Below are 27,773 nucleotides of genomic sequence, written 5' to 3' on the forward strand. Positions count from 1 at the left end.
TAGTAGCTAGTCTGAGAGGGCTGCCTTGACCAGGTCTTGGTTCACCTGTGCCTTGTAATTGCCATGGCAACACGGTAGTGCCACTAAAGTAGCTGTTCCAAGATGGCAGCCTCAAGGTGGTCTCTCATCAGGGCTGCCTTATCATTGTTGCCATTCCAACCTGCTGTCCACATTACCCACCCCCAGGCCAGGAACCCCCACCAGGAAGAGGGAGGCAGAGCTACAAATTCAAGAAGGACACACGTGCAGGTTGTAGACAAGACTATTATTATCTTCTCAGTGCCAACTATGAACAGTGTTCAGGAAGGTCCAGTTAGGACCCAGCAGCCAATCATCTTGGAGGGAGGAAGAGCCAGCCTCACTGTGGCACTGTGGGGCAAAAGAGTACAGGGTGGGTTAGGTGGGTGGGTTAGGTGGGTGGGGCCTTCCCGGGTCCGCCGGCCCCTCCCCCCAGGCCCGTTTGCCCTCTGGATTCAGGTGGCCAGCAGGAGGCGCACGTGTATCCTTCATGTCTCCGTGGGGCAGTCAACCAACGTGACGGTCCCGTGATTACTGTAACTTTGAACCCCAAACTGGAATATTTCTGATAAGGGATCTTTTCTTTCTTTCTTCTTTTTTCTTTCTTTCTTTCTTTCTTTCTTTCTTTCTTTCTCTCTCTCTCTCTCTCTCTCTCTCTCTCTCTTTTCTTTTTTTCTTTTTTTTTTTTATATTAATGTTTTATGGAGGATCCCTGGGTGGCTCAGCGGTTTAGTGCCTGCCTTCGGCCCAAGGCGTGATCCTGGAGAACCAGGATTGAGTCCCACATCAGGCACCATGCATGGAGCCTGCTTCTCCCTCTGCCTGTGTCTCTGCCTCTCTCTTTCTGTGTCTCTCATGAATAAATAAATAAAATCTTTAGAGATAGAGACAGAGCACGAGCAATAGGGAGGAGCCAGAGGGAGAGGGAGGAGCAGATGCCATGCTGAGCGGCGAACCTGACTCTCGGGACCCTGAGATCATAACCCCAGCTAAAGGCAGATACTCAGGTGCCCCAATCAGTGATTTCTAAGCAGCTGCTGCTGGTAACAAGCTGTCACTGGAATCCTGAAGTAGGGATATTTCCAAGCCGATTCAATAATCAATAAAGGGGATAGCAAAACATTAGAAATTGGGCCAGCCTGGAAGAGCAGAGCTTCAGAATGACAGCAAGTAAGGCTTGGGGGGTAGTCTCACTTGTTAAGGGTCTACGGCCACTTCTGTCTTCTGGGTGGTCCTCAGGGCCGGGGGAGGGGTCACAACTGAGGAGGGCCCCTAGAAACCTATATTAATGCCAGTCACATCTGTGGGACTTGGTAGCAGCCTGTCCAGTGAGCTCTAACAGGCAGAGGTTTGATGGGCTAGAGCCCAAGGCAGAGGAGGCGAGGAAAAGCATTCCAGTTAGAGGGAATGGCATGTGCAAAGTCTAGGAAAAAGAGAAAGCACAGCCAGTTTGTCCAACTGCCAACAGCCTAGTGTGGCTGGAACAGTGTTGAGGAAAATGGAGGTACATGAGGCCAGAGTGCAAAACCACCACAGACACCAGGCCGAGGGGCTTCAGGGCTGCTGGGAAGCCCCCGGGGTGGGCCCCTAGCAAGGGAGGCGCAGGTCAGCCCTGGATAGGAAGCACCCTAGGTCCCTGGGCCAGGGGGGTGGTGCTAGAGGGAGAGATGGGAGGAAGGGAGGCCAGGGAGGAGGCCAGGCAAGAATTCCAGAAGAGATGAATGGGGCCAAGCCTTTGGGGTAGAAAGGAGGGGACAGGAGGAACAGAGCTTGAAGAAGAGTGGCATTTTTCTGGGCACCCACACCCAGTCCTCTGCCAGCACCCATGTTGTTTCTGACATTGTATCCGCACATCTCCCTACAGACGCCAGGCCCACCAGAGCCTTGGAGATCATCTGCCAGCCCTTCTCCACCTCATCTACCTCTCACCTGTCCTTAAACTCCTTTTGGAAAACTTCCTCAGATGACTGCCCCCGCTGCTCCCCCAGCCCTACCCCTATGATGCCCTGTGCTGCCCTGAATCCAGCACATGTCACCCTGCATCATTCTTGTTGGAGTCTGAATCTGGCTTCCCCATCACACGCCTAGGGGCCCAGCGCTGACACCACCCTGATCTCAGCACGGGGCCTCCGGGTAGCTGTGTTCGAGAGTATGAATGAGGGCCGCCAGGCAGGGTGCTCACCGCGGACTTCCAGCTTGCACTCAGCCAGCGCCTCCCCCAGCTCGTTGACAGCCCGACAGGAGTAAGTCCCGGCATCAAAGGGGGACGGGCGGCGGATGTTCAGCGTCAGGACCCCCTGGTAGTTGGTCATCAGGAATTTGGGATCTTCGCGGATTTCCATCTGGTTTTTCATCCAGACCACTTTGGGCTGTTGAGGGGAATGGGAGAAGACGCCAGCTTAGGGGAGGTCCCTGGGTGATGGCCAAGTAGGGGCTTTGGAAGGCAGATCTGGATTCTTATCTTGGCTGTGCCATTTCCTGGTTTTGACTGGATGACCCTGAACCACTCATTCCTCCTCTCTGACCATCAGTCTCCTCTTTGGGAGAGGAAGAGCTCACTCTTTGTTGTGGCCCATGGGATCCTACATGGCCCCATCACTCTTCTGCCCTCACCTCCACCCTGTTGCTCCCTCCCTCGTCTCCATCCACAGTGGCCTCCTCATTATTCCTCAAACAGACTGGACAGGCTCCCACCTCAGGACCTTGGCACACGGGCTGTTCCCTCTTCCAATACTGCTCTACCCTCCTCTTTTCCCCTAATCAGTGTCGGCTTATCTTCCAGGTCTCAGCTGACACAGCACTTCGGGCCCCTGGGCTGTAGCAGAAATGCCCGCTGTACATTCTCAGCTACCCGCATGGCTCTGGCACGCATCCCATCCTTCATGGTTTTATAGTCATTTGCATGACTTTGGATTCATGTCGATCTCCCCCAACATCCAGGAACATCTTGTCCCAATTCACCAGCACACACAGCCTCTGAAAACGTGTGTTGAAAGAATGAGCAGGCTGCATAAGAGTGACGTAACTAAGCAAATGGAGTGAATAAGTGAACTGAGCAAAAGGACTGGTAGGTGAGTCAATGATCAGAATGCATGAGTACAGGGATGCCTGGGTGGCTCAGCGGTTGAGCATGTGCCTTCAGCTCAGGGCGTGATCCCGGAGTTCTGGGATCGAGTCCCACATCGGGCTCCTGCATGGAGCCTGCTTCTCCTCCCTCTGCCTGTGTTTCTGCCTCTCTTTGTGTCTCTCATGAATAAATAAATAAAATCTTTAAAAAAAAGAATGAATGAGTACAGTCAGTGAATGAAGTAGGTAGATATAGATGGAGGAGGTGAACTAATGAATCCATGGTATGCCTACGGGGGCTGATGCCAAAAACTTGGGAGTTAGATCAGAAGTCAGCAAACTTCATCTGTAAAGGGCCAGGTAGTTAATATTTCAGGTTCTGCAGGTTTTGTGGTCTCTGCGGCCCCAGGCAGTACCAAACAACCGGGCACAGCCATGTCCCAATAACATTTTGTTTAGCGAAACTGGGGGCAAACAGATGTGGCCCATGAGCCATCGTTTGCCAGCCCCTGGTCCAGGTGAGTGGCTAGAGCTCAAGGTTTGCAAGTGTCCATGTTCCCAACAGTAGTCAGGAAACAGGATGGGGCAGAAGATGCTGTGGGGCTCTGGGGGTTTAGACCTCCTCCCAACTCCCGCCAAGTTTTCTGTTTCCAAGGCAAGCCAGAGTAATGATCTAAGACTTGGGCTCTGATTGAAGGGGCGAGAGTCAGGAAGTGGGTTAAAAGTGAGTAAATCCGGAGCACCTGGGTGGCTCGCTGGTTGAGCATCTGCCTTTGGCTCAGGTCATGATCCCCGGGTCCTGGGATAGAGCCCCACATGGGGGCTCCTCACAGGGAGCCTGCTTCTCCCTCTGCCTGTGTCTCTGCCTCTCTGTGTGTGTCTCTCATGAATAAATAAATAAAACCTTTTTTTTTTTAAAAAAATGAGTAAATCCCATCAATGGGGGAGAGAGTCAAGGGGAAGGAGGTGGTGTGCTGCATCTGGGTGGAGATTTCCCTCTAGAGTCTGATGTGTGCCCGCGCGCGCGCGCACACACACACACACACACACACACACACACACACACACACACGGCACCTTTGGGTAGCCTCTGACTGCACAGTTGAGAGCAGCAGCATAACCAGCCACAACCACCCGGTCTGGTAAAGGCGTCAGGAATTTGGGAGGTGTTCGGAAGTCATGTTCCTTGTACTCAAGCGGTTTGAAGGTGATACCTGGGGAAAGGGAGATTCACCTGTAAGGTGACCAATCTAGATCATACCTGACTGCTTTTCCTCTGTCACCAGGTGCCATCGGCTTTGAGCCTGGGGGTGGGGCTGGGGAGGGCAGGAGTCAAGGTAGAACCCCTGCCAGGAGAGGAGACCAGGCCCCATGGCGTGGGGTGCCAGTACCTGTCTTGAGGATCCGGGCTGTGTTCTTGGAGACACCAGGTGAATCACTGAGCCCACAGATGTTCTCGCTGAAAACGCGGAAATAATATTCATTGCCCACAATGAGGTCAGGCACAGTACAGGAGGTGTGTCGGTTGTGTTCGTAGACAGTGAACCACTCCTAGGGCGAGGCAGGGAGGGGCCAGGAGAGTCAGACACGGGGACACAGATGTGAGAAGGGCCGGTGCGTGAAGAAAGGACACCTAAGCATGTGTCCCACTAAAACAATCTGCCATTCATAGCAGCCCAGCTCACAATGCCCAAAAGGTGGGAACAACCCAAGTGTCCATCAGCAGAGAAGCAAAATGTGGTAGATACAAACCGTGGACTATATCACTCAGCCGCGGAAAGGAACAAAGCTGATCCACACTACAATGTGGGTGGACCTGGATAACTTTATGCTGAGTGAAGGAAGCCAGATGCAAAAGAACACAAGTTGGATGATCCCATTTATAGGCAATGTTCAGAATAGGTAAATCCATAAAACCAGGAGATTAGGGGTTGCTTGGGGCTGGTGGGAGGTATGCCAGGGTGGGTGCTTAATGGGTACCAGATTTCCTTTCTGGCAGATCTAGTTCCTCTTGGAACTAGATGTGGTGGTTACACAACAGTGAGAACGGACTAAAGGCTTTCAATTGGTTAATGCTTAGTTGTATGTGAATTTTAGTTCAATTAAAAAAAAAAAAAGAGGGATCCCTGGGTGGCGCAGCGGTTTGGCGCCTGCCTTTGGCTCAGGGCGCGGTCCTGGAGACCCGGGATCGAATCCCACGTCGGGCTCCCGGTGCATGGAGCCTGCTTCTCCCTCTGCCTATGTGTCTGCCTCTCTCTCTCTCTCTCTCTCTCTCTGTGTGTGTGTGACTATTGTAAATAAATAAAAATTTAAATAATAATAATAATAATAATAATAAAAGAAAAAAAGCCATCATGCATGTATCTCAGCCAAAAGGCTTTCCTCCCAATCTCTCCAAGCCTGTTTCCCTTTCCAGGCTGTGAACCAAGAACAATGGCATGGGCTAGGACAATCTCCCCCCCCACCCCTACCCCTCCCCACCCCCGGCCCTTCTGGTCTCTCACCATGGTCTTCTTGTCAGCTTTCTGGACAAAATACCCCGTGATCTCGCTGTTTCCGTTGTCTTTGGGAGGCTGCCACTCCACCAGCGCATTAGTGCCCCACACCTCCTTCACCATCACGTTCTCCGCTGGCCCGGCCTTTTCTGGAAGGTGGGGGGCGGGGAGGGGATGGTTGTCAGATGCCAGCCCCTCACCTTCTCTCCCCTCCTCTCCCCACCCCTGCCCACCTCTGCCCCCTCACCGGCTCTCCGGATTCTGATCTTTCCCCACTCCCACTTCCTCACCTTTCCTCCCCATCCCCACCTCGCACCCTCTTCCACCCGTTCCCCGCTCCCTGGACCACAGTGCCTCCCTCCTGCCCCAACGGGCCACGCACCCACGACCCGGATGCGGATGGTGGCCGTGTCCTTCATGTTCTCGATCTGCACAGTCAGCTCGTATTCCCCAGAGTCCGAGCGCGCTGCCTGGCGCACGAAGAACACGGTGTCGAAGTCGCTGGTGCGCACGTGCACGCGAGCAGGGTCCACAGGCGCCCCGCCCTTTGTCCACACCACCTGGGGGCGGGGCTTCCCCTGGGGGCGGGGCCGAGAGGTCAGACTGGGTCCAGCCAGAGCCCTAAGCCCTGAGCCCAACCCCCCAACTCCCAGCTCAGAGCACCTGGAAGGGGATGACCAGGTTGAGGTGTTCCCCCACTTTGCGGATGTAAGTTTGGCGGAGGTGGCGCGGGAGCCGGATCTTGGGTTGCTCTGAGGACACAGACACAGGAATGGGGTGGAGGACGCTCGAAGGAGGGACAGAGACACAGTGACGATGACGTTCTCCAGGGAGGCCCTGATGGTGACATGGCAAGGGCCAGCCAGATGACCGCACCTTGGTCTTTAGGAGAGTTGGGTCTGAGGCACTTACGCACGATCTCACGGATGGTGACCGGCTGGAATAGGGAGGCGGGCTGGCTGCGCCCGGCGATGTTGATCGCCACTACCCGAAACAAGATTTTTGCTCCTGTGGGGAGATTCTTGACGGTGAAGCCACAGCGCTCTGTGAGCTCTGTGTTAGCAGGGACCCAGTCCTCGGCTGCAAAAAAGGAACAATGCTAGGGAAACTTCCTTGAAGCCCCTCGGCTGGTTGTCCCTTCCCGTGCCTTGGGACCACCACAATGAACAGCAGTAGCTATTTATTAAGCGCTTATTATGACCAGGTTGGAAGGGTGGCACACAAGTTAGTTAGCTCATTAATTTCTGCCTCTGTCCTATGCGATCCCCATTGTAGAGATGGGGAAATCAAGGTTCAGGGATGGGGGTGGTTAGAGACGGCTCCTCGGATTTCCTGCTTCCTGGATTTCCATCTTGGGTTTATTGCCATAGGTTGGTGAACCAACATGGGTCAGGCCAACAATCACCAGGGTGAACTCTAAAAAGGATCAGTCCTGAAATGTCATAGTGGCACTGACAAAGATCAGGGAGGGGTGGGCAAGGGCAAGAATGGGATAAAAGAGCACTGGAAAGAGAAAGAGGGAAGAAGCTGACGAGCGTCCAACCATCCATCATTTACATGCATTACCAAATGCAGTCATCACTGTACCCTGTCAAGGAGGGAACTGTCTTCGCCCATTTTTAGATGAAGAAACTGAGGCTCAGAGACTTGCCCATGATCACACAGTTAGAAAGTGTAGGGGCAGGATTAGAACCCACATCTGTCTGACTGTAAGGCCTGGGATACGGTGTCGAAAGATGATCATGCCTGTCTTCCCAGTGAGATGACCACGTTGGAGGTATTCCCCATAGCCCTGGCACTGGGCCTGGCATGGAGTCAGTGCTCAATACATGTTTGTTCGGTGGAGGATGGAGGGATGGAGGGATGGATGGATGGATGGATGGATACACAGAAAGAAGACAGAGAGATGGTAGACAGATGGTGACAATGTCATATAGGGAAATGGATGAATGGAATGAAGGAAAGGAGGGTGGAAGGGAGGGAGGGAAGAAAGATGGTGGTGATGAGACAAATATACAGATGGAAAACATGTTACAGGATGGATGGACAGTTGGTTATCCAAAAGATTTTCAGGTGACTGATGATGGGCAAATGGATGAGAGGAAGGAAGGAAGGAAGGAAGGAAGGAAGGAAGGAAGGAAGAAGGAGGGAGGGAGGAAGGAGGGAGAGAGAGGGAGGGATGGAAGAAGGAAGGAAGGAAGGAAGGAAGGAAGGAAGGAAGGAAGGAAGGACGGACAAATGGATGGATGGATGGATGGATGGATGGATGGGAGAAAGAAAGAATACAGGTAGTAGATACATACAGGGATGATGGATGGATGGATGGATGGATGGATGAAAAGATATTGCTGTATGAAAGAAGGGTAAGGGAAAGGAGGAAGTAGGAGGGGCGGGAGAGAGGGAGGGAGAGAGGACAAGCTGGTCAATGGAGTCCTGGCTGGAGCCATCCCATTCAGGGACTCAGGCAACTAGAGTATAGACACAGGACAAGGGCAGCCCACCCCACCAGAAAGCTTTCCCTTCACCGCCCTATTTGCAGTCCCAGACTGGACACCCACCCAGGGTCTGTGTGAGCCACCCCTGCCCCAGGCCTGATGGGGCCACTCACAGCCCTCCAGGCAGTACTCCACCAGGTACCCATCAATGCCGCCTGCCCCAATCCTATCTGGTGGTCTCCACTTGAGAGTGGTGGTGGTGTCTGTCACATCTTCCACCATCAGGTGCAGGGGTTCACTTGTGGGCGCTATAAGGATCCAGGAAAAAGGGAGGTAGAGGTAAATGAGAGGTCAGTGTCATGGGGAGGGTCAGGGATCAGAGCTGGAGTCACTGATCAGGAAAGGGATCAGTATGGTGGTCAGTGAGCCAGGACGTGTCATCATGAGTCATTAAAACAAGATATAGGGATGCCTGGGTGGCTCAGCAGTTGAGCACCTCCCTTTAGCCCAGGGTGTGATCCTGGAGTCCCAGGATCAAGTCCCACATCGGGCTTCCTGCATGGAGCCTGCTTCTCTCTCTGACTATGTCTCTGCCTCTCTCTCTCTTTCTGTCTCTCATGAATAAATAAATAAATAACTCAATAACTCAATAACTCAATAACTCAATAACTCAATAACTCAATAACTCAATAAATAAATAAATAAATAAATAAATAAATAAATAAAAACAAGATATCAAGGGACAGTGAGGTCTCCAGGAATAGGAATAAGTGTTGGGGGATCCCTGGGTGGCACAGCAATTTAGCGCCTGCCTTTGGCCCAGGGCGCGATCCTGGAGACCAGGGATCGAATCCCACGTCGGGCTCCCGGTGCATGGGGCCTGCTTCTCCCTCTGCCTATGTCTCTGCCTCTGTGTGTGTGTGTGTGTGACTATCATAAATAAATAAAAATTAAAAAAAAAAAAAAAGGAATAAGTGTTGGTCTGGTAGGTCAGAGGTCCATGAGGTATTGGGGCGAGTGCACAGAGTCTAGGATCATGGAGATTGGTAACTAATGTTCTTGGTCAGTAAGTGGTCAGGAGGTTGGTTAGGGCTAGAGGGTCAAAGGCCAGGTGTAAAGTCAGAGATCAGTGACAGGCAGGGCAGGGGTTGGAGGTGGAGAGGGGCTTGGTGAGGGTGCAGAGGAGCATCACCAATAGGCATGAAGGGCTTGGTGTTCATGCTGGGCTGAGAAACACCAATGGCATTGACAGCGAAGACCCGCATCTCGTAGAGGATGCCCTCGATCATCTTGGTGGACTCATAGGTCGTCTCCGTAAAGACCTCAAAGTTCAGCTTCATCCAGCGCTGAGAGCCCTTCTTCTTCCGCTCCAGGAGGTAACCTGGATGCCCCCAAGCAGAGAGGAATGGGTGCTCATGGGGAAGCTATAGGGTCACAGGTTAGTTGGAGCAATGAGAGTCACATCAAAAGGTCACATGACCCAGAGAGGTCTGAGGCCATGAACCTTGGGTTGATCTCAGGGTCACAGAGAAGTCAGAAGTCACCAATCATAGGGTTGGGGATCAGGAAGGGTTACGAGTCATGAATTGGGAGTCAGGGGTCATAGAAAACCCCAGGCTGTTGGCCAAAGTGAAGAACCCTAGATTGTTGGGAAGCAAAGAATGAGAGGGGACACAAAAGGAACTATAAGACATCCAAGATGGTAAACAGGCCTCAGAGGGAGATCACCAAGGATGCTAAAAACTCTCAGAGGCCAAGGGTTCATTGGAGTGGCAGGGGTGGGGAAGCAGGAGAGGTCAGAGGTCATACAGACTCTGGCACACGGGCACTCACCAGTGACTGGCTGTCCTCCATCATATTTGGGTGGCTCCCAGACAAGGATGGCCCAATCCTCTCCGACTGAGGTGACACGCACAGCCTCCGGGGGGTCTGGGACATCTGCGGGAGGCAGGATGGTTAGGGGGGCCCCTCAGGGACTCGGGGAACCACCCATGGCTCATACCCCGAGCTCTCTCTGCTTACCCACAACCCGCAGGAAGATGGAGGCCACATCCTCGCCCACGGGGTTGGTGACCTTGATGGTGTAGCGGCCCTCATCTGCTCGATCAGCACTCTCAATCACGAAGCTGCTAGAGTCTGTCTGATGCTCAAGGTGGATCCTGCCTTCAGTGGCCGTGAACACCTAGACACAGCCACAGGATGGCCTTGCCCCACCTCTCCCCGAGCCCAGACCCGCCTCTGCCCTCCACTGCTCAAAATCTTCCAGCGGCTCCCCATCACCTCACAACACACAAGGCCTTGGACCCAGCACAAGAGGACCCACTGGATCTATGCCCAGCCTCATCATCCTTCTCTGCTGCCCTCCTTATCCTCCAAACATCACCCTTAATTAAAATCCCCAAGATTTTGCATTCAGTGCCCTCCTTCACTCCTGTTTGCTATACTCTTACTCATCCTTTAGGACTGGCCTAGAAGTTGCCTCTTCTGGGAAGCCATCTTGGAAGCCCCCAGCTGGAAGTGACAGCCCTACCCCCTAAAGTCTCATAGTTTCCAGTACCCTCCTTTATCTCAGCCCCAGTCACCCTGGACTGTGACTGCTTGGGCACGTATCTGCCTCCCTCCAACAGTGAAGGCTCCTCATGGTGGTATCCTCAGTGCTATGCACAGAGTGCCCCTACTCCCAAGAGCCTCAGGGGTGTTCACTGACTGAAGGAATGAATGAAAACAGAGTCAAATCCATTTTACAGACTGGAACTCTAAAGCCCAGAGGAAAGAAGAAACACTGAACTGTCTCAGGGCCTGGAACATACAAGATAAAAAAATTTGTTGGATGGATGATGGATGGATAGATGGATGGATGGATGGATGGATGGATAATTGGATTGATTGATTGACTGCAGTCCCAGACTAGACACCCACCATAAATAGACAAATGGATTAGTTACTAGATGAGAAAATGGCCAGATGAATTAAGTAATCAATTAGTTTATAAATGGAAAGATGGGTAGATGGTTGAGTTGATGGATGGTTACAGCGGTTGGCTGACTCATGGATGGATGAATGGATGGATGGAGCACCCACCAGGTGGCAGGCCAGTACCATGTGATAGACGAATATAATATCTAATCTTCAAAACAACACTCTGAAGAAAGATCATCATTCTCATTTTACAATGAAAATGAAGTTCAAAGAGGGGAAGTAACTTGCCTAAAGTTGCCCAGCAGAGCTGAGAGGGAGAAGTCAGGGCATGCGGCGAGCCCCATCATACCTCATCTCCCTTCAACCAGGTGGCAACAGGACGAGGCTCCCCAGTGATGGAAACATCGAGCCTTAGTTTGTTTCCAGCCACAACCACAAGCGAATTCTCTGAGGTCTTTCCTGAGCAATCCAGGTGGATCTTTGGTGGCTCTAGTGACAGAGAAGAGATACTGGGGAACTTGGGAGTGGGTAGTGGGTCATCCTGATCCCCACCAAGGCAAACTGGGTTCCCTAAGAGCTGGGCTTCAACAGCCATAGAAACCCTGGAGTCCTGCCTCTAGCCCCTCCTCTTTCAGACCCAAGAAACAAGACCCCCAGCCCCTCTTCCCTCAGACCCAGGAGTCCAGGCCCTCAGCCCCCTCCTCCTTCAGACCCAAGAGTCCATGCCCTCAGCCTACCACAGCAGCCCCTGATCCTTACCTTGCTTGGGTACATACTCCACCTTGATTTCTGGAGGACAGAGAAGATGGCACAGTTAGCTCTAAATCCAGTGGGCCCCTTATCCTACCCTCCAACACCAGAGACTGAGGGTAAGGTCCCCAGGAACCTGAGAGGCTAGGGATGGGTCAAGGCCCATGACTGCCCCTCCTCCCAGGTGGACACACTTCAGAACATACAGTGCCCTCTCCCTCTATCTTCTCATCTGACTCCTCCCATGAGTTCAGCAGACACCTGCTGTGACCCTTAACACATACTAGGTAAACCTAATCCTGCAGGAGGGCATCTGGGCCCTAGGGTCTGGGAAGGTGGGTGCTCTGGCCCTCGGGGAAAACAGAGGGCATCCTCACCCAGGAAGTTGAGCTTGGCTGAGAGGGACAAGGCATAGCCATCAGGCACGAATGTGTAATCTCCCTCATCCTCAGGGCGGACGTCATCGATCACTAGCTTGTGGAACCTAAGGCATTGGGGGGATAAGGCAGAGGTTAGATGGGTCACCCTGAGGACCACCATGGAGTAATGTCATCTTTTTTTTTTTTTAAGTTTATTCACTTAGGTAATCTCTACACTCAATGTGGGGTTCAAAGTCATAGTCTTGAGATCAAGAGTTTCACACTCTTCCAACTGAGCCAGCCAGCTGCCCCAAGAAACAACCTCTTCAATGCAATCTACATGCCCATGGCCACCATTTTTTTTTAAAGAGTATGAGCCAGGAGAGCAGCAGAGGGAGAGGGAGAAGCAGACTCCCCAGTCTGAGGCAGGACTGGATCCCAGGACCCTGGGATCTTGACCTGAGCCCAAAGCAAACACTTAACTGACTGAGCCCCCCAAGCGCCACCCCTACATCCATACCCACCATTTTTATTCTGGGTTTTGAAATGCTATCATCTAGGTTCAAATCTCAGCTTTGCAACTTATCAGCTGTGTGACCTTAGGCAAGCTACCTACGCTCCCTGTGCCTCGATTTCTTCATCTATAAAATAGACATAATAACAGTCTACATCAGTGTTGTTGTAAAGCATTTTTTAAAACTCCCTAACACATAATAAGTACCCTAGAAGCGTTAAGATTCATTCTTAAAATTACTGACAGCTCTGGCAGGCAGTGTTCCTTACACAGATCCCAGAGAATGCCTACATTCTGCCAAGAGCTACTGTCAGGAAATGCAATTCACCATTGTATTTGGGCACAACTAAATTTGGGCATGCTCACAGTGGCATCACCAGGTACTTCTCTCAGGTAACCCTGTGCTACCTATTGAATTCCAATCCCTTGTTTCTCCAGCTGGACATCTCCTCCACTTTGTAGTAGACAGTTTGCAACTGTGGCCACAGGGATTCCCCTCCCTGTATCCATGCCCCTTGCAATGAGACCCTGCAATTTGTGGCTTCCTTTGCCAAATAGAATATGGCAGACATTGGAAAAGTGACCAGCCAGGCCACAGAGGCCTGGTTTGCTTCTGCTCTCTCTCTCGGGACTCCTGCGTCTGCCCTATGAACATGCCAGGACTGGCCTACTGGGGGATGAGACATCACATGGACCAGAGCAAAGGCAGCCCAGGTTTCCTGGCCAAGGTCCTAACGGAGCCCAGGAAGATCAGCAGAGCAGACGCTGAGCTGACCACAGAGGCATGAGAAAGGCTGTCTAGATCAGCCAGCCCTCCACCAACACAAAGACTTGTGATTAAATACATCCTTTTCTCCTTAAACTACTAAGGATCGGGATGGTTGTTACGCAACTATAGCTAACTGATACACATGTCCCACCCTGCCCCATCCCCAGCTACCTCCATAGTCTACTCCGCACCTCCCCACATGGGAAATGGTGATCCTCTTGCTGGGCCGCACCTCGATCCCATTTTTATACCACTTGCCTGTCACCTTCTCATCAGACACTTCGCATTTAAACACGGCCTGTTCTGAGGCCTTCACCGTCAGATCCGCAATGTCCTGCAGGACCTCCAGCTGTTTCTCTGGACAGGGAGAAAAGGATATGGGGCCATCGAAACTCCAGTCAGCCCACAAATAGTTGCAAGCACCTACTATGCACCGAACACTGTGCCAGGCCTTGAGGATATGGCCATGAACAACCTGGAAACATCCACTGGCCCTGTGGAGCTCAGATGCCAGTGGGGAGATAGTTGATGAATAGGGACACACATCAACGTATAACAAGAGGGAGGGCAGCCCGGGTGGCTCAGTGGTTTAGCGCTGCCTTCGGCCCAGGGCCTGGTCCTGGAGACCCAGGATCGAGTCCCATGTCTGGCTCCCTGCATGGAGCCTGCTTCTCCCTCTGCCTGTCTCTCTCTCTCTCTCTCTCTCTCTCTCTTTCTCTCTGTTTCTCTTGCATAAATAAATAAAATATTAAAACAACAACAACAACAAGAGGGAGTGATGAAGCCTGAGGGAAGGCAGGGAAGAGTCCATGGGAGAATGCAGAAGAGTCCCCCTGGGTAGAGGGAAGAACATGTGCAAAGGCCCTATGGAATTGAGCAGGTTTGTTGATGTGAGAAACAACAAGGGGGCCAGTGTGCAGCAGGCAAGGCAAATGTGGTACATGAGAAGATGGACAGGAGAGATGGGGCTGGATCACAGACCTTGGGGGTCCCAGGGAGGACTCCAGCGAGGCAGGAGACACTAAAGCGTGTTGGGAAGATGGCTGGGATCTGACTTACTTTTTTTTTTTTTTTTTTTTTTTTTTTTTTTTTTTAAGATTTTATTTATTTATTCATGATAGTCAGACAGAGAGAGAGAGAGAGGCAGAGACACAGGCAGAGGGAGAAGCAGGCTCCATGCACCGGGAGCCTGACGTGGGATTCGATCCCGGGTCTCCAGGATCGCGCCCTGGGCCAAAGGCAGGCGCCAAACCGCTGCGCCACCCAGGGATCCCTGACTTACTTTTTTTTAATTTTAGTTTTTTAAACAAAATGCATTTATATGATTGAAAAATAAAGAAAATGGATTCAGATATGAGGGGGCACCTAGGTGGCTCAGAGGTTGAGCCTCTGTCTTTGGCTCAGGTCATGATCCCTGGTCCGGGGATCAAGTACCGCATCAGGCTCCCCACAGGGAGCCTGCTTCTCCCTCTGCCTATGTATCTGCCTCTCTCTCTGTGTCTCTCATGAATAAATAAATAAAATCACAAAAAAAAATAAAAAAACAGATATAAACGGGATATCTCCCACTTACCCACCTCCAATTCTCCTTTATCCTAAGGCACTATCCATTCAGTCTATCGCTATGAAAGCCAATAGTATCTATGTTTTCTCTTCTCTATCTGTCCTTCCCTCCCTCCCTCCTTTCTTCTCCTCCCTTCCTTGCAAATTAGAACATATTTGCTTTTTCACCTAACTATACAGCATCTTGGAAATCTTTCCATTTTTTTTATGGCTACATATGGGCATACCATAATTGGTTTGGCTCATAAATACCTTGGTTTGGGGTCTGTCTGTTTTTTTTTCTTACATTTAAGGAATTATAGACTCACGAGCATTTGCAAAAGCAAAGCATGGAGTCCCATGTAGCCTTGAGCCAGCTTCTCCTGGTGGAAATGGTGACATCTTACATAACATGAAACTGACCTAGGCCCTAGACACAGGGTGAGCTCGGTTTCCACCATCTGACTTACATTTCACAAGGATCACTCTGGCCACTGTGTGTGTGTGTAAGTGGGGGAGGGGAGCAGCCATGGAAACAGAGCACCCAGTGACCACTGCTGTCATTCAGGCATGAGGGGTGGAGGCCTAGGGCAGGTGAGGGTAGTGGAGGTGAGGAAAAGTGATCAGATCCTAGATCTCCTTTGATGGGGGAGTTGCCAGGACTCGCTGGTGAATGGAATGCAGGGTGGGAGGCCAAGAGAGGAGTCAGGGACAACTATAAGATTTGGGGCCTGAGCAATTGCTTAAAAAAATATCTTATTTATTAATGCATTTCAGAGAGAGAGCACAGGGAGAAGCAGAGGGAAAAGAACAAAGACTCCATGCTGAGTGTGGAACCCCAAGATCATGACCTGAGCTGAAACCAAGAGTTGGACTCTTATCTGACTGAGCCACCCAGGTGCTCCTGAACAATTGTTTTAAGTTAATTTATTTATTCAAGTAAACTCTACCCCAGCCTGGGGCTCGAACCCATGACCCTTCATGTCAAGAGTCACATTCTCCTCTGGCTAAGCCAGCAAGGTGCCCCAGGGCTTGAGCAATTTTGAGCTATGAGGAGAAGCATGAGCCAATGTGGCCCCCACCCCACCTGGGGGTCCCATACCTTCCACAATGAGCTCAGCCTCACACTGGCCGCCATTGGTCATGACCTGGTAGCGACCCCCATCCTCCAGGGTCACATCCGAATAGATGAGAATGTGACGCTTCCCGTCCTTCTTAAAGCGGTATCGAGCCTTGAAGGAATCCTCCCGCGTCAATTCCACACCATCTTTCATCCTAGGTGAAGGGGACGCGAAGGGGAGAAATGAAGGACCCGCAGAGCCCTGGGTCTGGATATCAGACAGTGAGTCAAGGGCCAGAGAGACAGTCCTGGGCAGAGGTCAGGGGTCAGAAGGGAGGAGAGATTAAGGTTGGCAGAAGCATCTTGAATAGATGGGTCACAGGTGGGATGGTGGGTCACAGGAAGTCATGAGCCACAAGGAGGTGCCACAGATTCCTGGCTGGAGGTTAAAGGAACACAGACAGATCATTGGGAGATGTCAGAGCATGGAGGAAGTCCTGGGGTCACAGAGAGATGCCAGATATTGTGGCCTCTCCAAATGGTACTTCCCTGCCTGAGAAACCCCTCCCTTCTCACTTCTTTTCTAACTCCTCATCACTCAAATCTCAGCTGCATAGTCACCTCCTCCAGGAAGACTTATCTGACTTCCTGAGTCCCTTCTCCCTATTAAAAAGTGGTTATAGCTTCAGTCAGTGCTCCTCTGAAACACTTAAAAAACTTTTATATTTATTCATGTGATGACTTGACTAACACATATCTCTGTCTCCTATACATATACCCCAGAAGTTTACCAGATTATAAACTCTAATTTGGCAAGTGCCATGTTGATATATCCCCTTATATTTCCAATATATTGAAGAGTGCCATTGTATAATAGGTGCTCAATAAATATTTGTTGGATGGGTGGATGGATGGATGGATGGTTGGATGGACAGATAAACCAGTGGGATAGATGGGTGGATGGAAGGATAAATGGATGGAGTGATGGATAGATAGATGAATAGATGGATGGATATATGAGTGGATGGACCAAAGGATGGATCATTGATTGAATGGATGAGTAAATGAATCTGAAATAGCAAAAATCAGAAGAAGGAATTGGAAGATGAGAGGGGTAGAGGTCAGAAGTTCCAGAAAGAGGTCATGGGTGAAGGTCAGGATTTAAAGAGAAAGGTCTGAGATCCCTGGGTGGCGCAGCGGTTTAGCGCCTGCCTTTGGCCCAGGGCACGATCCTGGAGACCCGGGATCAAATCCCATGTCTGGCTCCCAGTGCATGGAGCCTGCTTCTCCCTCTGCCTATGTCTCTGCCTCTCTCTCTCTCTGTGTGTGTGACTATCATAAATAAATAAAAATTTTAAAAAATAAAATAAAAAAATAAAGAGAAAGGTCTGGTAACTATTGGGTAACGTTTCACAATCTCCAAGAGAAGTCATAAAGATCAGAGCTGAGGCAAACAAGCTGTGGGCACCTGTATAGAGCTCAGGAATCATGAGTTACTTACCACATGACCTGGGCACCATCTTCTGACACCTCCACTGACATTTCCACCCGGTCACCCACAAACACCTGCTGGTCCTCGAGGGGCTTGACAATCAGGACTGGAGGTTCTGTGAGACATGGAGGGACAGGAGGTCAGTAGTTTCAGGATATCCTCCTGAAGAGCCCCACTCTTCAGGCTTAGGCCCAAATCTCAGCCTCACCTTTGACAAAGAGCTCGGTGAAACACTTCTCATCTTTGACAGCGACCTCATAAGCAGCATCATCTGCCAACGTGCACTTGTTGATGGTGAGAATTCGCTTCTTACCAACATTCTCAAACACGTACCTGGTGGAAAAATCTTACCTCAGCCTAGAGCCTGGAGGAGAGCCCAGCCCTGGGGTAGATGTGCCCACCAGTTCTCAGGACAAGTCACTCCCTCTCAGAGCCAAATTGTGAGGGAAGGAACAGATGGTCCAATTTCTAATATTTAAATAACCACAGCAGAAATCCTAACCTCTGCCCCCCCACACCCGCCATATCCATCCTCCCCTTCCATTTAGCAGTGGCACATAGCTACCCACCTACAGAACCACATTTTCCAGCCTCCTTTGCAGCTGGGATGGTGTGCCACTGAACTTGGGCCAATGGAATGTGAGTGGATAGGACATGCATAACTGCTAGGTCATCTCCACCTTGAGTTGCTTGCTCAAGACAATTCTTCCTTCCCCTTTGACCCAGCTCCAATCATGCGGATGAGGACAATGCCACAAGAAATGGTGTAGCCAAAAATGTGGAACCCGGGTCCCCAAACAATCTCTAAGAAGAGAGCCCACCTACCAGCCTCAATCAGCTAGAAATGCATTTCTCTTCCACTTAAAGTAACTTAACCTGTATCTTAACTAACTTAACTTTTTATCTCATTCAACATGCTCCTGCTGAGAAACTTAGAAGACACAGCCACAGCACCTGGCTAGCTCAGTTGGAAGCACACCAGACTCTTGATCTCAGGGGTCATGAGTTAGCGTGCCACGTTGCATGTAGAGATTACTTAAATAAATAAATAAATAAATAAATAAATAAATAAATAAACACACATAGCCAAGAAAAAATAATAAAAATAGAACCTATCCAAGAGATAACTGTTACAAACACTTTGGCCTCTGTCTTTCCAATATATTTTTAAAAGATTTTATTTATTTATTCATGAGAGACACAGAGAAAGGCAGAGACACAGGCAAAGGGAGAAGCAGGTTCCCTATGGGAAGCTCAGTGTGGGACTCAATCCCAAGATCTTGGGATCACGACCTGAGCCAAAGGTAAATGCTCAATCACTGAGCCACCCAGGCATCCCTCTTTGCGATCTTTTTATCTATACACACATAGATTAACATTTTGTGAAGCAGAAATGGGAACCATGCCTCTTCCCATATGCTGACCTTAACCAGCTTCTCATATTAGTATATAATTTGGAATCTCTTTTTTAGTGACTACACAGCCCTTTAGTAAAGAATCATACATTTTGCTTGTTTTCCATTTTTTGCTAGAATAGCAAGTGCTTTAGTGAATATCCTTGCAGCTAAACATGCACAACCATGATAATTCTCTTAGGATAAATACCTCCAACTGCACAATCTGAAATATTTTTAACACACTGCCATTTCAGAGATTTAGCAAGTACCATTCCCACCATCAGCACTGGTGTACCCATTTCCCTATGTCATCTCCAGCAATGGGTTTTATCATTTTGTAAAATCTGCCCATTTGGAGAGCAGAAAAACTATTGTTTATTTGCATCATTACTATTATTGTTGTCATTGTTATTTGCAAGGTTGAATGAGTACTCCACAATATATTGGCCATTTGGATTTCTTCTCAACCAAATTCCTGTTTTCATTACCTTTGTCAACGTCTAAAAAGATTTGATTTATTTATTTATTTGAAAGAGACAGAGAGAGAAAACAAGGTGGGAGAGGGGCAGAGGGAAAGGGAGAAGCAGGCTCCCTGCTGAGCAGGGAGCCCAATGTGGGGCTCCATCCCAGGACCCTGGGATTGTGACCTTAGTCAAAGGCAGACACTTTGCCAACTAAACTACCCAGGTGCCCCTAAAGATTTTTTTAAAGTAATCTCTACACCCAACATTGGGCTAGAACTCATGACCCCGACAACAAGAGTGGCATGCTTCACCAACTGAGCCAGTCAGGTGCCCCTCCTTTGTCAATTTTTTTGAGGGATGATTTTTTTTTTAAGATTTTATTTATTTATTCATGAGAGACACAGAGAGGGAGGCAGAGACACAGGCAGAGGGAGAAGCAGGCTCCATGCAGGGAGCCCAATGTGGGATTTGATCCCAGGATTCCAGGATCACACCTGAGCCAAAAGCAGATCCTTAACCGCTGAGCCACCCAGGCGTTCCTGTCAATTTTTTTATTGAGGTATTCACAGTTTTCATATGGATGAGGGAATGCTCTTTCTGGGTTAAGAGTGGCCAGCCTTATATCTGGGCTCTCTCTGGGAATCCGATCTCCCCTCTCCCTACCCCCGGGGACTGTCCCTCCACACATACTTGCTACTTGGTTTGATCTCCTGTCCATTCTTGTACCACTTAAGGGGAAGGTCCGGGTCACTGATCTCCACCACCAGCTTGATTTTGTTGCCTCTGTCCACCTGGTAGGCTGGATCCAGCTTCTTCGTGAAGGCTGGAGATTGAGGGATGCAGGGGGCATGGAGCTGAGAGGTTCTCATTGCTCTGGTCACCCCCAGAGCTGCCATGTCTACCTCCCAGACCATACACTCTCCAAGGTCAAGGTCAAGATCTCCAAGGTCAAGGTCAGGAAGGCTTCCCATGAACTTGGAAGTGCTTGACAATTGGGCTCTATTATTCCTCAGATTGGGACCTTCAAGAGTAGGTCTAGGGTCCAAACATCCAAAACCCATGATGTTGAGGTCCCCCAGAGCAGCGCTGACCTGCACTCTTCTTGACCTCGACCTTGGCCTTCTTGAGCCGCTTCAGCATGCCCCGGAGGTCAGTGATGCCATACTGGAAGGCGATCTTCTCATACTCGCTCTTCTTTGCTCCTTTCAGGAGCTCCCAAATCTCAGGCGGGATGCCTAGGTCATCATCATCTTTTTTCTTTTTCTTCTCCTCCTCAACCACTTCCCTGAGGACAGGGAGAGTAGGCAGAAGGGCCGGGCGGGGGGGGGGGGGGGGGGGGGAGCAGTTAGGATTAGGAGATGAGGTGCTCCCTCCACCTTGGCCCTCCCTCAGCCTTCACTACCCACTCGCTGTTCTGCTCTGTCTCTCTGGGCCTGGTCTGGTACCCCTTATCCTTTCCATCTGGACCATGGCCTCAGCCTCCTTCCTGAGCTCCTGGCCTCTATTTCGCCTCTTCCCCTCCAGCCTATTCCCCACATGGCCCCAGGAGGGTATTTCTAACTTCCATATCAGATGCCACCCTTTCGTTTTTCAAAATTCTTCCATGGGTCTCCCACTGCCATCAGGAAGATGCCCCAACAGCTCAGCCTGGCAGTCACGACCCCACTCATCATGCCATCACCACTCCCACAACCACCCAAGCACATTACTTTCCTTTTTCTGAACCCTCCCAGCCCCCTTCCTGCTTCTCAGCCTTTTTTTTTTTTTTTTTTCTCAGCCTTTACACAAGATGTGTCCCAGCCCAGATGATCCTTCCCTACTTTCTCTACCTGATAGACTCCTCTTCAAACCTAGCACCAAAGCTCCCTCCTTTGTGAGGCACTCCTGGTCTTCCCAGGCAACGAGCTACCCTCACTCTGGGTTCTCACAAGGCCCCTGTGGGACCCTCTCTCTGATAACACTAAACAGTCTTGGTCTGTGTCCATGTTGGTTGGATCAGACCCATCTCCCCAAACCAATCAGTGACTCAATGTCAAGGACCTAGTCAAACTTCTCTCTGTACCCTGGTCTCAGCCCAGGGTCTGGTAGACAGGAGGCCTCAGAAGATGTTTGCTGAGTGAGAAAATGAGTAGATCTCTGAAAAGAAGGCAGGAAGGGAAAGGAACAAAGAGAAGAGAAACTGGGACATATGCATATTTGGAATGGTGTACAGAGCACTGGGTGGGAAATTAATACAGAGATGAGTCAAGGGGTTGATGAATGACTAAGGTGATGGATATGTGGGGTCTAGGGATGGGTGGATAGGTGGAGGATGGGCGGCAGGAAGATAGGTAAGTGGATGGATGGAGGATAGCTGGGTGAGTGGATGGACTGATGAGTTGGTGGCAAATAGTTGGGTAGGCAATTGGGTGGATATGTTGAGGGGAGATGGCGGGATATGGGGCTGGCTGGGTAAAGACAAACAGTTGAATCAATCAGTAAATGGGGTTGTTGGGGATTTGGTTATGGGAGTAGAATTAGTAGAAGAATGGATGGGTAGACCAGCAGATAATGAATAACCAAGCGAATGGACAAGCATCATGTTCAACAATATAAAATTCCCAATATCTAATTATTTTTGCCTAAAGAACAGCAATTTCACGTGGATCAATCAGAGAGCTATCTGGGTGGATGGGTATGTGAAGAGGTGGAGAGTTGATAAAGGAATGCTTGGCTAGGTAGGCAGGTGGGATAACAGATTCAGTTGGGAGAGAGATGCAGGTGCAGATAGATACACAGGTGGCAAGGAAGATGGATGATAAATAGGTGGTGGAAAGTGGATAGATGGGTGCCTCCATAGGTGGGAAATTGGATTACGGGGTGGGTGGATGAAGGATGAATGGATGTTTATGAATGGAAGGCTGAGTATAATGGCAGACAGGTGAATGGATAGGTGGGAAGAGGTGAGTAGAAGAATGGATATGTGGGCAGATAAATGAACAAATGGGAAGGTAGGAGAATGGATGGATTTAGTCAATGGATACATAAGTAGCTGGTTGAATGGATGGATGAGATTGGTGGATGAGTGAGCGGACAAAAGGACGGATGGATGTTTGGCTGGGTGAACAGGGGGATGTGTAGGTAAACTGGGACCTAAGCGAACAGGAAAATGGATATGAGGATGATGGATTGAAGGGTCAGTAGGAGGTGAATTGGTGGGCAGATGGTTAAGTGGGTGCAGTTGTAGGTAAAGGTGTAGGTGAATGGTGCATAGGTGGATGGACAGATGGCTGGGTGGGTGGGGAATGGGTAGATTTAGGAGGTCATAGAGGGGAGAATGGAGTCCAGAGCTGGCAGTGGAGCCTCACCCACCATCCTTCTCCTCTTTGAGTCCCCATCACCCCTCTGTATGCCAGGTGGGGTAGGCTCACCTCTTCTTCAGCAGGCCGCTGAAATCCAGCTCACCCCCATCTTCTGACTTCCCTTCTCCCCTGTTGTCATTAAGAGAGTGTATGAACCCCACAGAGGTCCTGTGCCCTCAGGCCCGCCCTGGCTCCCCATTCCTCACTTCTCCCACAGATCCTCCTCCCAAGGGAGACACTCCCATAGTCCTTGCCACCAGCAGAAACCACCCACCACCTCTTCCCAGGTCCCAGGATCACTTACGTACGCTTGAAGCTTTCTAGACCTTGTACAGAGGTGTCGTGACGGGGCGCTGGGGAGAGGAGATTGGGGAACAGAAGATGAGTGGAGGCAAGGCCTGATCTAAGACCAAGAGTGCCCTCCAGGCCTGCACAACCTCCACCCAGGCCCCCGATCTTGGATCAGCATACCCTGTCACTTGGGCATGGATTCGTGTTTCCATAGCTGCTGTGCACCAGCTCTGAGCAGCCTCTCACCGCTCACACCTGGGCCAGCACGCTCTTCTCCCCAGGCCTGGGCAATCCCATTCACTGTGTCCTCCATACTTAAGCCCCACACAGCCTGGGATGCAGATCCCAGAGCCTGTATACCCTCAGGGGTCCACACTTAAGCCCTCAAATCTGTAACAACCTCCCACTAAGCTTGTACAGCCTCTCCCTAAACGTGGACACCCTTGCTTCCCAAGCCCTTATGGCTGTGCACTGTGACCCTAGGATTTACTTAATTAACCTTTTCAGCCTTCCTGTAGACACCCAAAACCCTGCACCCTCTCACTCCCAAGTCCACACCTTTAGTGGCCTAAGTGCGTAGACTATTGCCCCAATTTCTACGGCCCCTCCCCCTGCATCTACTCCCTCCTCGCCAGATCTCACCCCCACATCTGTACACTCCCCTACACCAGGCGGAAACATCCACCCCAGCCCCCCCCCCACAACCCTTTGCTCTCCTCGCCCCCACCCCCACCCGGCCCGTGGCCAGCGCACCCTCCACGTCGATGTTGAAGGCACAGCTGTCGCAGAAGTCCTTGGCTTTGACCTCAAGGCGGTAATTCCCACGGTCCCCCAGTACCACCTTCCCAATGTGCAGCTCCACGGTGTACACCTGGGGGCCAGGGCCAGGGGTGTGGGTGCACGTGGGTCCCCAGCACTACACCACACTCCCAGAGCCCACCTCACCACATCGCCCTCTCTGGGTCCTCACCCTGACCCCACAGGAGGGGCCAGCTGTCTCTTGCCAAGCCTGGACAAACTTGACCCCTGGGGGGGCCCACCTCCCTGACCGGTGAGACCTTTCTGGGAATGCATACAATGGACCAAGTACACCTGCCACAACCTAGACATTCTCTCCTCCTGACCCCCACAATCTCCACCAAGCAGTCTGGCATAAGCTTTAACTCTGGAGGTCCATCTGGGTTTTCCATCTATGAGGGCTCCAGGCCTCAGTCAGCAAGCAGCAGGCCTGCTGAGAACTGAGGGCTGCAGGACCTCCATCCCCAGTCCATATGCCTTCAACGTCCCCAGGGGGTTCTCACATTGCTGGCAGAGTCGTGGGACTCCTTGAAAGAGAATCGGGCCCCGCTCTTGCTGCCCAGCTCCAGCCACTTCCCCTTGAACCACTTGATGGTTGGTTTCCCTGGAAGTTCCTTCCCGTTCACTTTGGCCACAATGTGCGTGTCTTTTCCTGGGTAGGGGTGGAGGATGGGAGGAAGTGGCAGACAGGAGCCATGAAACTCTAGAGAGGACTGTGAGCTTCTCCCCCTCAGACCCAGGAGTCCAGGCCCCCAGTCCCTCCTCCCTCAGACCCAGGAACCCAGGCCCCCAGCCTCATCCTTGCCTCAAACCCAGGAGTCCAGGTCCTCGACCCCTCCTCCTTCATCCCTTCCTCACCATTCTCCACTGACACAGAGTCTGGCTTCTTCAGGAAAATCCCAGTGGGCTCCTCAGCAGTGGGGGACTGGTCCTCAGGTGGGGCTTCTGCTCAGGAGACAGGATTAGGGGGTCTAAGGCAGGCTGGGGAAGGGGCAGCAGGCCACTTAAGGAGTGGGGCTTAGAGCCTGTGAGGGACCTTCTGCTCAGATGCCAAAGACCACGAAGCCAAGCAGCTTTTCCTGACTTGGGAAAGACCACATGTCACAGAGGTGGCTGCATGACCTTGGCCAGTCTCCTCCTCCCCCTCTGGGCCTCAGTTTTCTCATTTGTGAACTGGAGGGTGGCAGACTAGATTGTTTGAATATGGCTTTGGGGTAGGAGAGGTATGGAGATAGACTGCGGCATCCAGAGCCGGGCAGGACTCAGTGATAAATCAGCCAGTTGCTAGGGGCATGAGCACCAGGCTGAGAGGCTGGGCTTTCACCTGGGGGCACCGGGGAGCCACGGAGGGTTGTGAGCAGAGGGCAGATGGATCAGCTCTGGAGGCAGGACTGAAGGAGACAGAGCAGGGTGGGTGCAGAGAGGAAGGGGAGCCTGGCGGGTGGAGAGCCAGGTTCTGCAGATCACACAGGAACACTGGCTCACCTTCGGGGGGCTGTGCAGGAGCGGCTTCAGGGGGGGCTTCCTTGGGAGCTGGCTGGGCAGCGTCTTTGCCTTTGGCAGGGGCCTTTTTGGCTACTGTGAGGCAAAAGATGTTCACAATTGAGCACGCGGTCAGTGCTTTCCCCTTCCAAAACCCAGGAGTCCAGGCCCCCCAGGCTCCTCCTCCCAGAGACCAAGAAGTCCTGCCCCTTCAGGTGTAAATTTATCTCTAATCCTGAGAGTCTGAGGATCAGGTTTCCCCTTGCCCCAGGCAAGCCATACTCCATCCACCAGGCCACCAGGCCCTGACCTTTTGGGTCCTGGGGGTATAATTAGCTCTTCCCCTGGGCTAGAAACTGGACACCTCTCGCTGACCACAGCATCTTTCACCTGCTCTGCCTGCTGGCTCCTGGCCCACTGGCACCCCAGCTGCAATGAGGGGCTGGACCCCCACTCCATGGCCCGGTGGGCCTGGTGCCAGTGGTCTGGACACCCCAGGAGGAGGGTCCCACCCAGAGACTTGCGTCTCTTCTATTCACTTCTTCATAGAGAGAGAGTCCCATGTAAACAAATGTCTCCAGTCCCATTCAAAGAAATGAATTGCACATAAAGGGTCACATAAAGGGTCCCTATATAGAGAAGCCCCCCTAATTCCTTTGTGGGGAAGCCCAGATTCCTATAGAAAGGAGGTCCCCTCACTCTTATACAGACAAGAGCTCTCCTCACACAGACAGGAACCCCTAAACTCTATGGAAAGGACTCAGTCCTCCCTCTGAGAAGTGACCCCAATCCCTACGGAGAGGACTCCATTCCCAAATGTAGAGGACCCCAATCATCATGCAAGGATCGCCCAGGTCTACATACAAAGCACTTTCATCCCTATGAAGAAAAAGGACTCAAATTCAGAGAATCTTTATCTGCACCCAGATGGCCCTCCTCTCAAATCTCTAGAGATAGGAACACCCTCACTGCACAGGGAAGGAGACCCACCCACCCAATATAGATATGGAACCCCTCCCCACACAGAGAAGACACCCTACTCTCCCAAACCTACAAGGAGAGGAGAGCTTAGCCCCCCCATTCAGAAAAGAGGACCGCATCTCCACATAGGGAGGGCAGTCCTGAAAGCGACCTGGTTTTGCCTCAGGCATGTCGGCGGCAGACCTCCTCTCGAAGCTTCTCTGACCACAGCTTGTCCCTCAGGGCCCTAGGGAGGACACGTGGGCCCCCAGGAGGAGCCCTTTAAGGAGTCCAGAGACTCCCAGGGGGCTGTGGGAGGCCTCAGACTTGCCTCCCCACCCTCCCAGGCTGCCCCACATTCCGAGGGCGTGTTCTAAAGGGTGAGAAATAACATCTGGACCAGCAGAGCTGGCAGGAGGCCAGGTCCTGGGGAGGTAGGGCCTGGGGCTCAGACACCCGGATCCCGGGATGGGGGTGCTGGAGGCCAGGACTCCCAGGTCTGAGGGAGGAGGGCCTGGACCCCTGGGTCTGGGGCTCAGATGCTTGGGTCCAGGAAAATGGAGAAGGATGAGGCCCGGCACTCCTGACTCCTGGGTGGCGGAGAGGAAGGGGCTGGGGTCTAAAACGGGTGAGGGCTCACAGCCAGAACTCAGCCATGGGGGCAAAGGGAGAAGACGGTCTAGAAAGCCATTCTTAGCATCTGCAAGTCAGGAGTTCTGGGGAAACCGGAGCTGCGAGGGAGGGTCCGGTTTCCCAGCGTAGGCAGGACGGCTGCGGGGGCGGGGGGAGGTCTCGGTGCCCGCAGGGAGGGCGCGGACGCTCGGGGACTCCGGCGAGAGCACATCCGAAGGCCTGGGGCCTCGGCCACCCGGGACCCCAGACTGGCCGCTGCCCCTCCTGGGACCGAGCCCTGCCGGCTCCCCGCCACGCTTCCCGGAGCGGGAGCGGCGGCACCGGACGCGGGGGAGGGGGCGGGTGCCCCCCGCGGGGCGGGTGGGGAGACCGGGAAGGCCCTGGAGGGCTGCCCGGGCGTTGGCGCCCTTCCCGGCAGGGGGACCTGTGGCTTTCAGAATGGGGGTGGTGGTGGCTGACGCCGGCTGGGGGGAGGTGAAGGAGGCCAGAGGAGGGGATTGGGGAGAGGGCTCTTTGGAGGGGCAGCAGGTGTGATGGGAAGGAAGGCAAGGGGAGTGTGAGAGGGAGAAGGGTGTGGGGGCTTGGGGTTAAGGCGGAGGACGGGAGAGGAAGTAACCGGCTGAGGGAGCAGGTTTGAGCGAAGGCAACTCCCTCCAGATTTTCTTCCTGTCTAGCTCCCCCCCACCCCCAGCTTTTCCAAAACCCCCTGCGAGCCGGAAACTGCCCCGCCTCCAGGGAGCGCCAAGCCAACCCGGCGGCAGCCTCTGTGTGACGTCACGGGTTGCCAGGCAGACTGCCACACCGCTCCCGCGGGCCGAGCTAGGTGGTGCCGCGCAGCAGCCAGAGGCCGACGCTGCCACGGGGTCCCTCCCGTCCGCCCAGCCTACCCGGGCGCAGGGCGCAGGGCGCGGGGGGTGGGGGTGGGGGTGGGGGGCAGACAAACGGAGAAGGAGGACAGAAATTCAGAAGGGGGTACTGAGACCGTGAT

The 27,773-nt window shown here is 52.1% G+C and overlaps 1 protein-coding gene across 1 annotated transcript; it reads right to left on the minus strand.

The window, feature by feature from the left end:
- Positions 1-246: 246 nt before the first annotated feature.
- On the minus strand, positions 247-26,475 carry MYBPC2 (myosin binding protein C2). Its single transcript, XM_041728976.1, has 28 exons — positions 26,325-26,475; positions 25,196-25,288; positions 24,569-24,655; positions 24,214-24,362; positions 23,666-23,783; positions 22,926-22,974; positions 22,691-22,750; positions 20,372-20,565; positions 19,971-20,103; positions 17,628-17,752; positions 17,429-17,534; positions 15,970-16,142; positions 13,517-13,682; positions 12,061-12,167; positions 11,693-11,722; positions 11,283-11,422; positions 10,037-10,196; positions 9,848-9,952; positions 9,207-9,395; positions 8,188-8,322; positions 6,492-6,659; positions 6,243-6,331; positions 5,962-6,157; positions 5,589-5,728; positions 4,476-4,635; positions 4,162-4,298; positions 2,201-2,387; positions 247-369 (listed from the first exon to the last, which is right to left on the minus strand). The coding sequence occupies exons 1-28, from the start codon at positions 26,341-26,343 to the stop codon at positions 359-361; spliced, it is 3,426 nt and encodes a 1,141-aa protein (XP_041584910.1). The 5' UTR covers positions 26,344-26,475; the 3' UTR covers positions 247-358.
- Positions 26,476-27,773: the final 1,298 nt, after the last annotated feature.

This window comes from Vulpes lagopus, chromosome 2 (genome assembly GCF_018345385.1).
Source record: "Vulpes lagopus strain Blue_001 chromosome 2, ASM1834538v1, whole genome shotgun sequence".
Taxonomy (NCBI): Eukaryota; Metazoa; Chordata; class Mammalia; order Carnivora; family Canidae; genus Vulpes; species Vulpes lagopus.

Bases quoted from the DNA above. Each gene is read 5' to 3' on its own strand.
- MYBPC2 (XM_041728976.1), bottom strand. The intron at 13,683-15,969 runs GTATGGGACCCC...CTCCCTGTCCAG, and splicing joins GGCTGAGCTCATTGTGGAAG to AGAAACAGCTGGAGGTCCTG. The intron at 8,323-9,206 runs GTGATGCTCCTC...GGATCCTTATAG, and splicing joins CAAGCCCTTCATGCCTATTG to CGCCCACAAGTGAACCCCTG.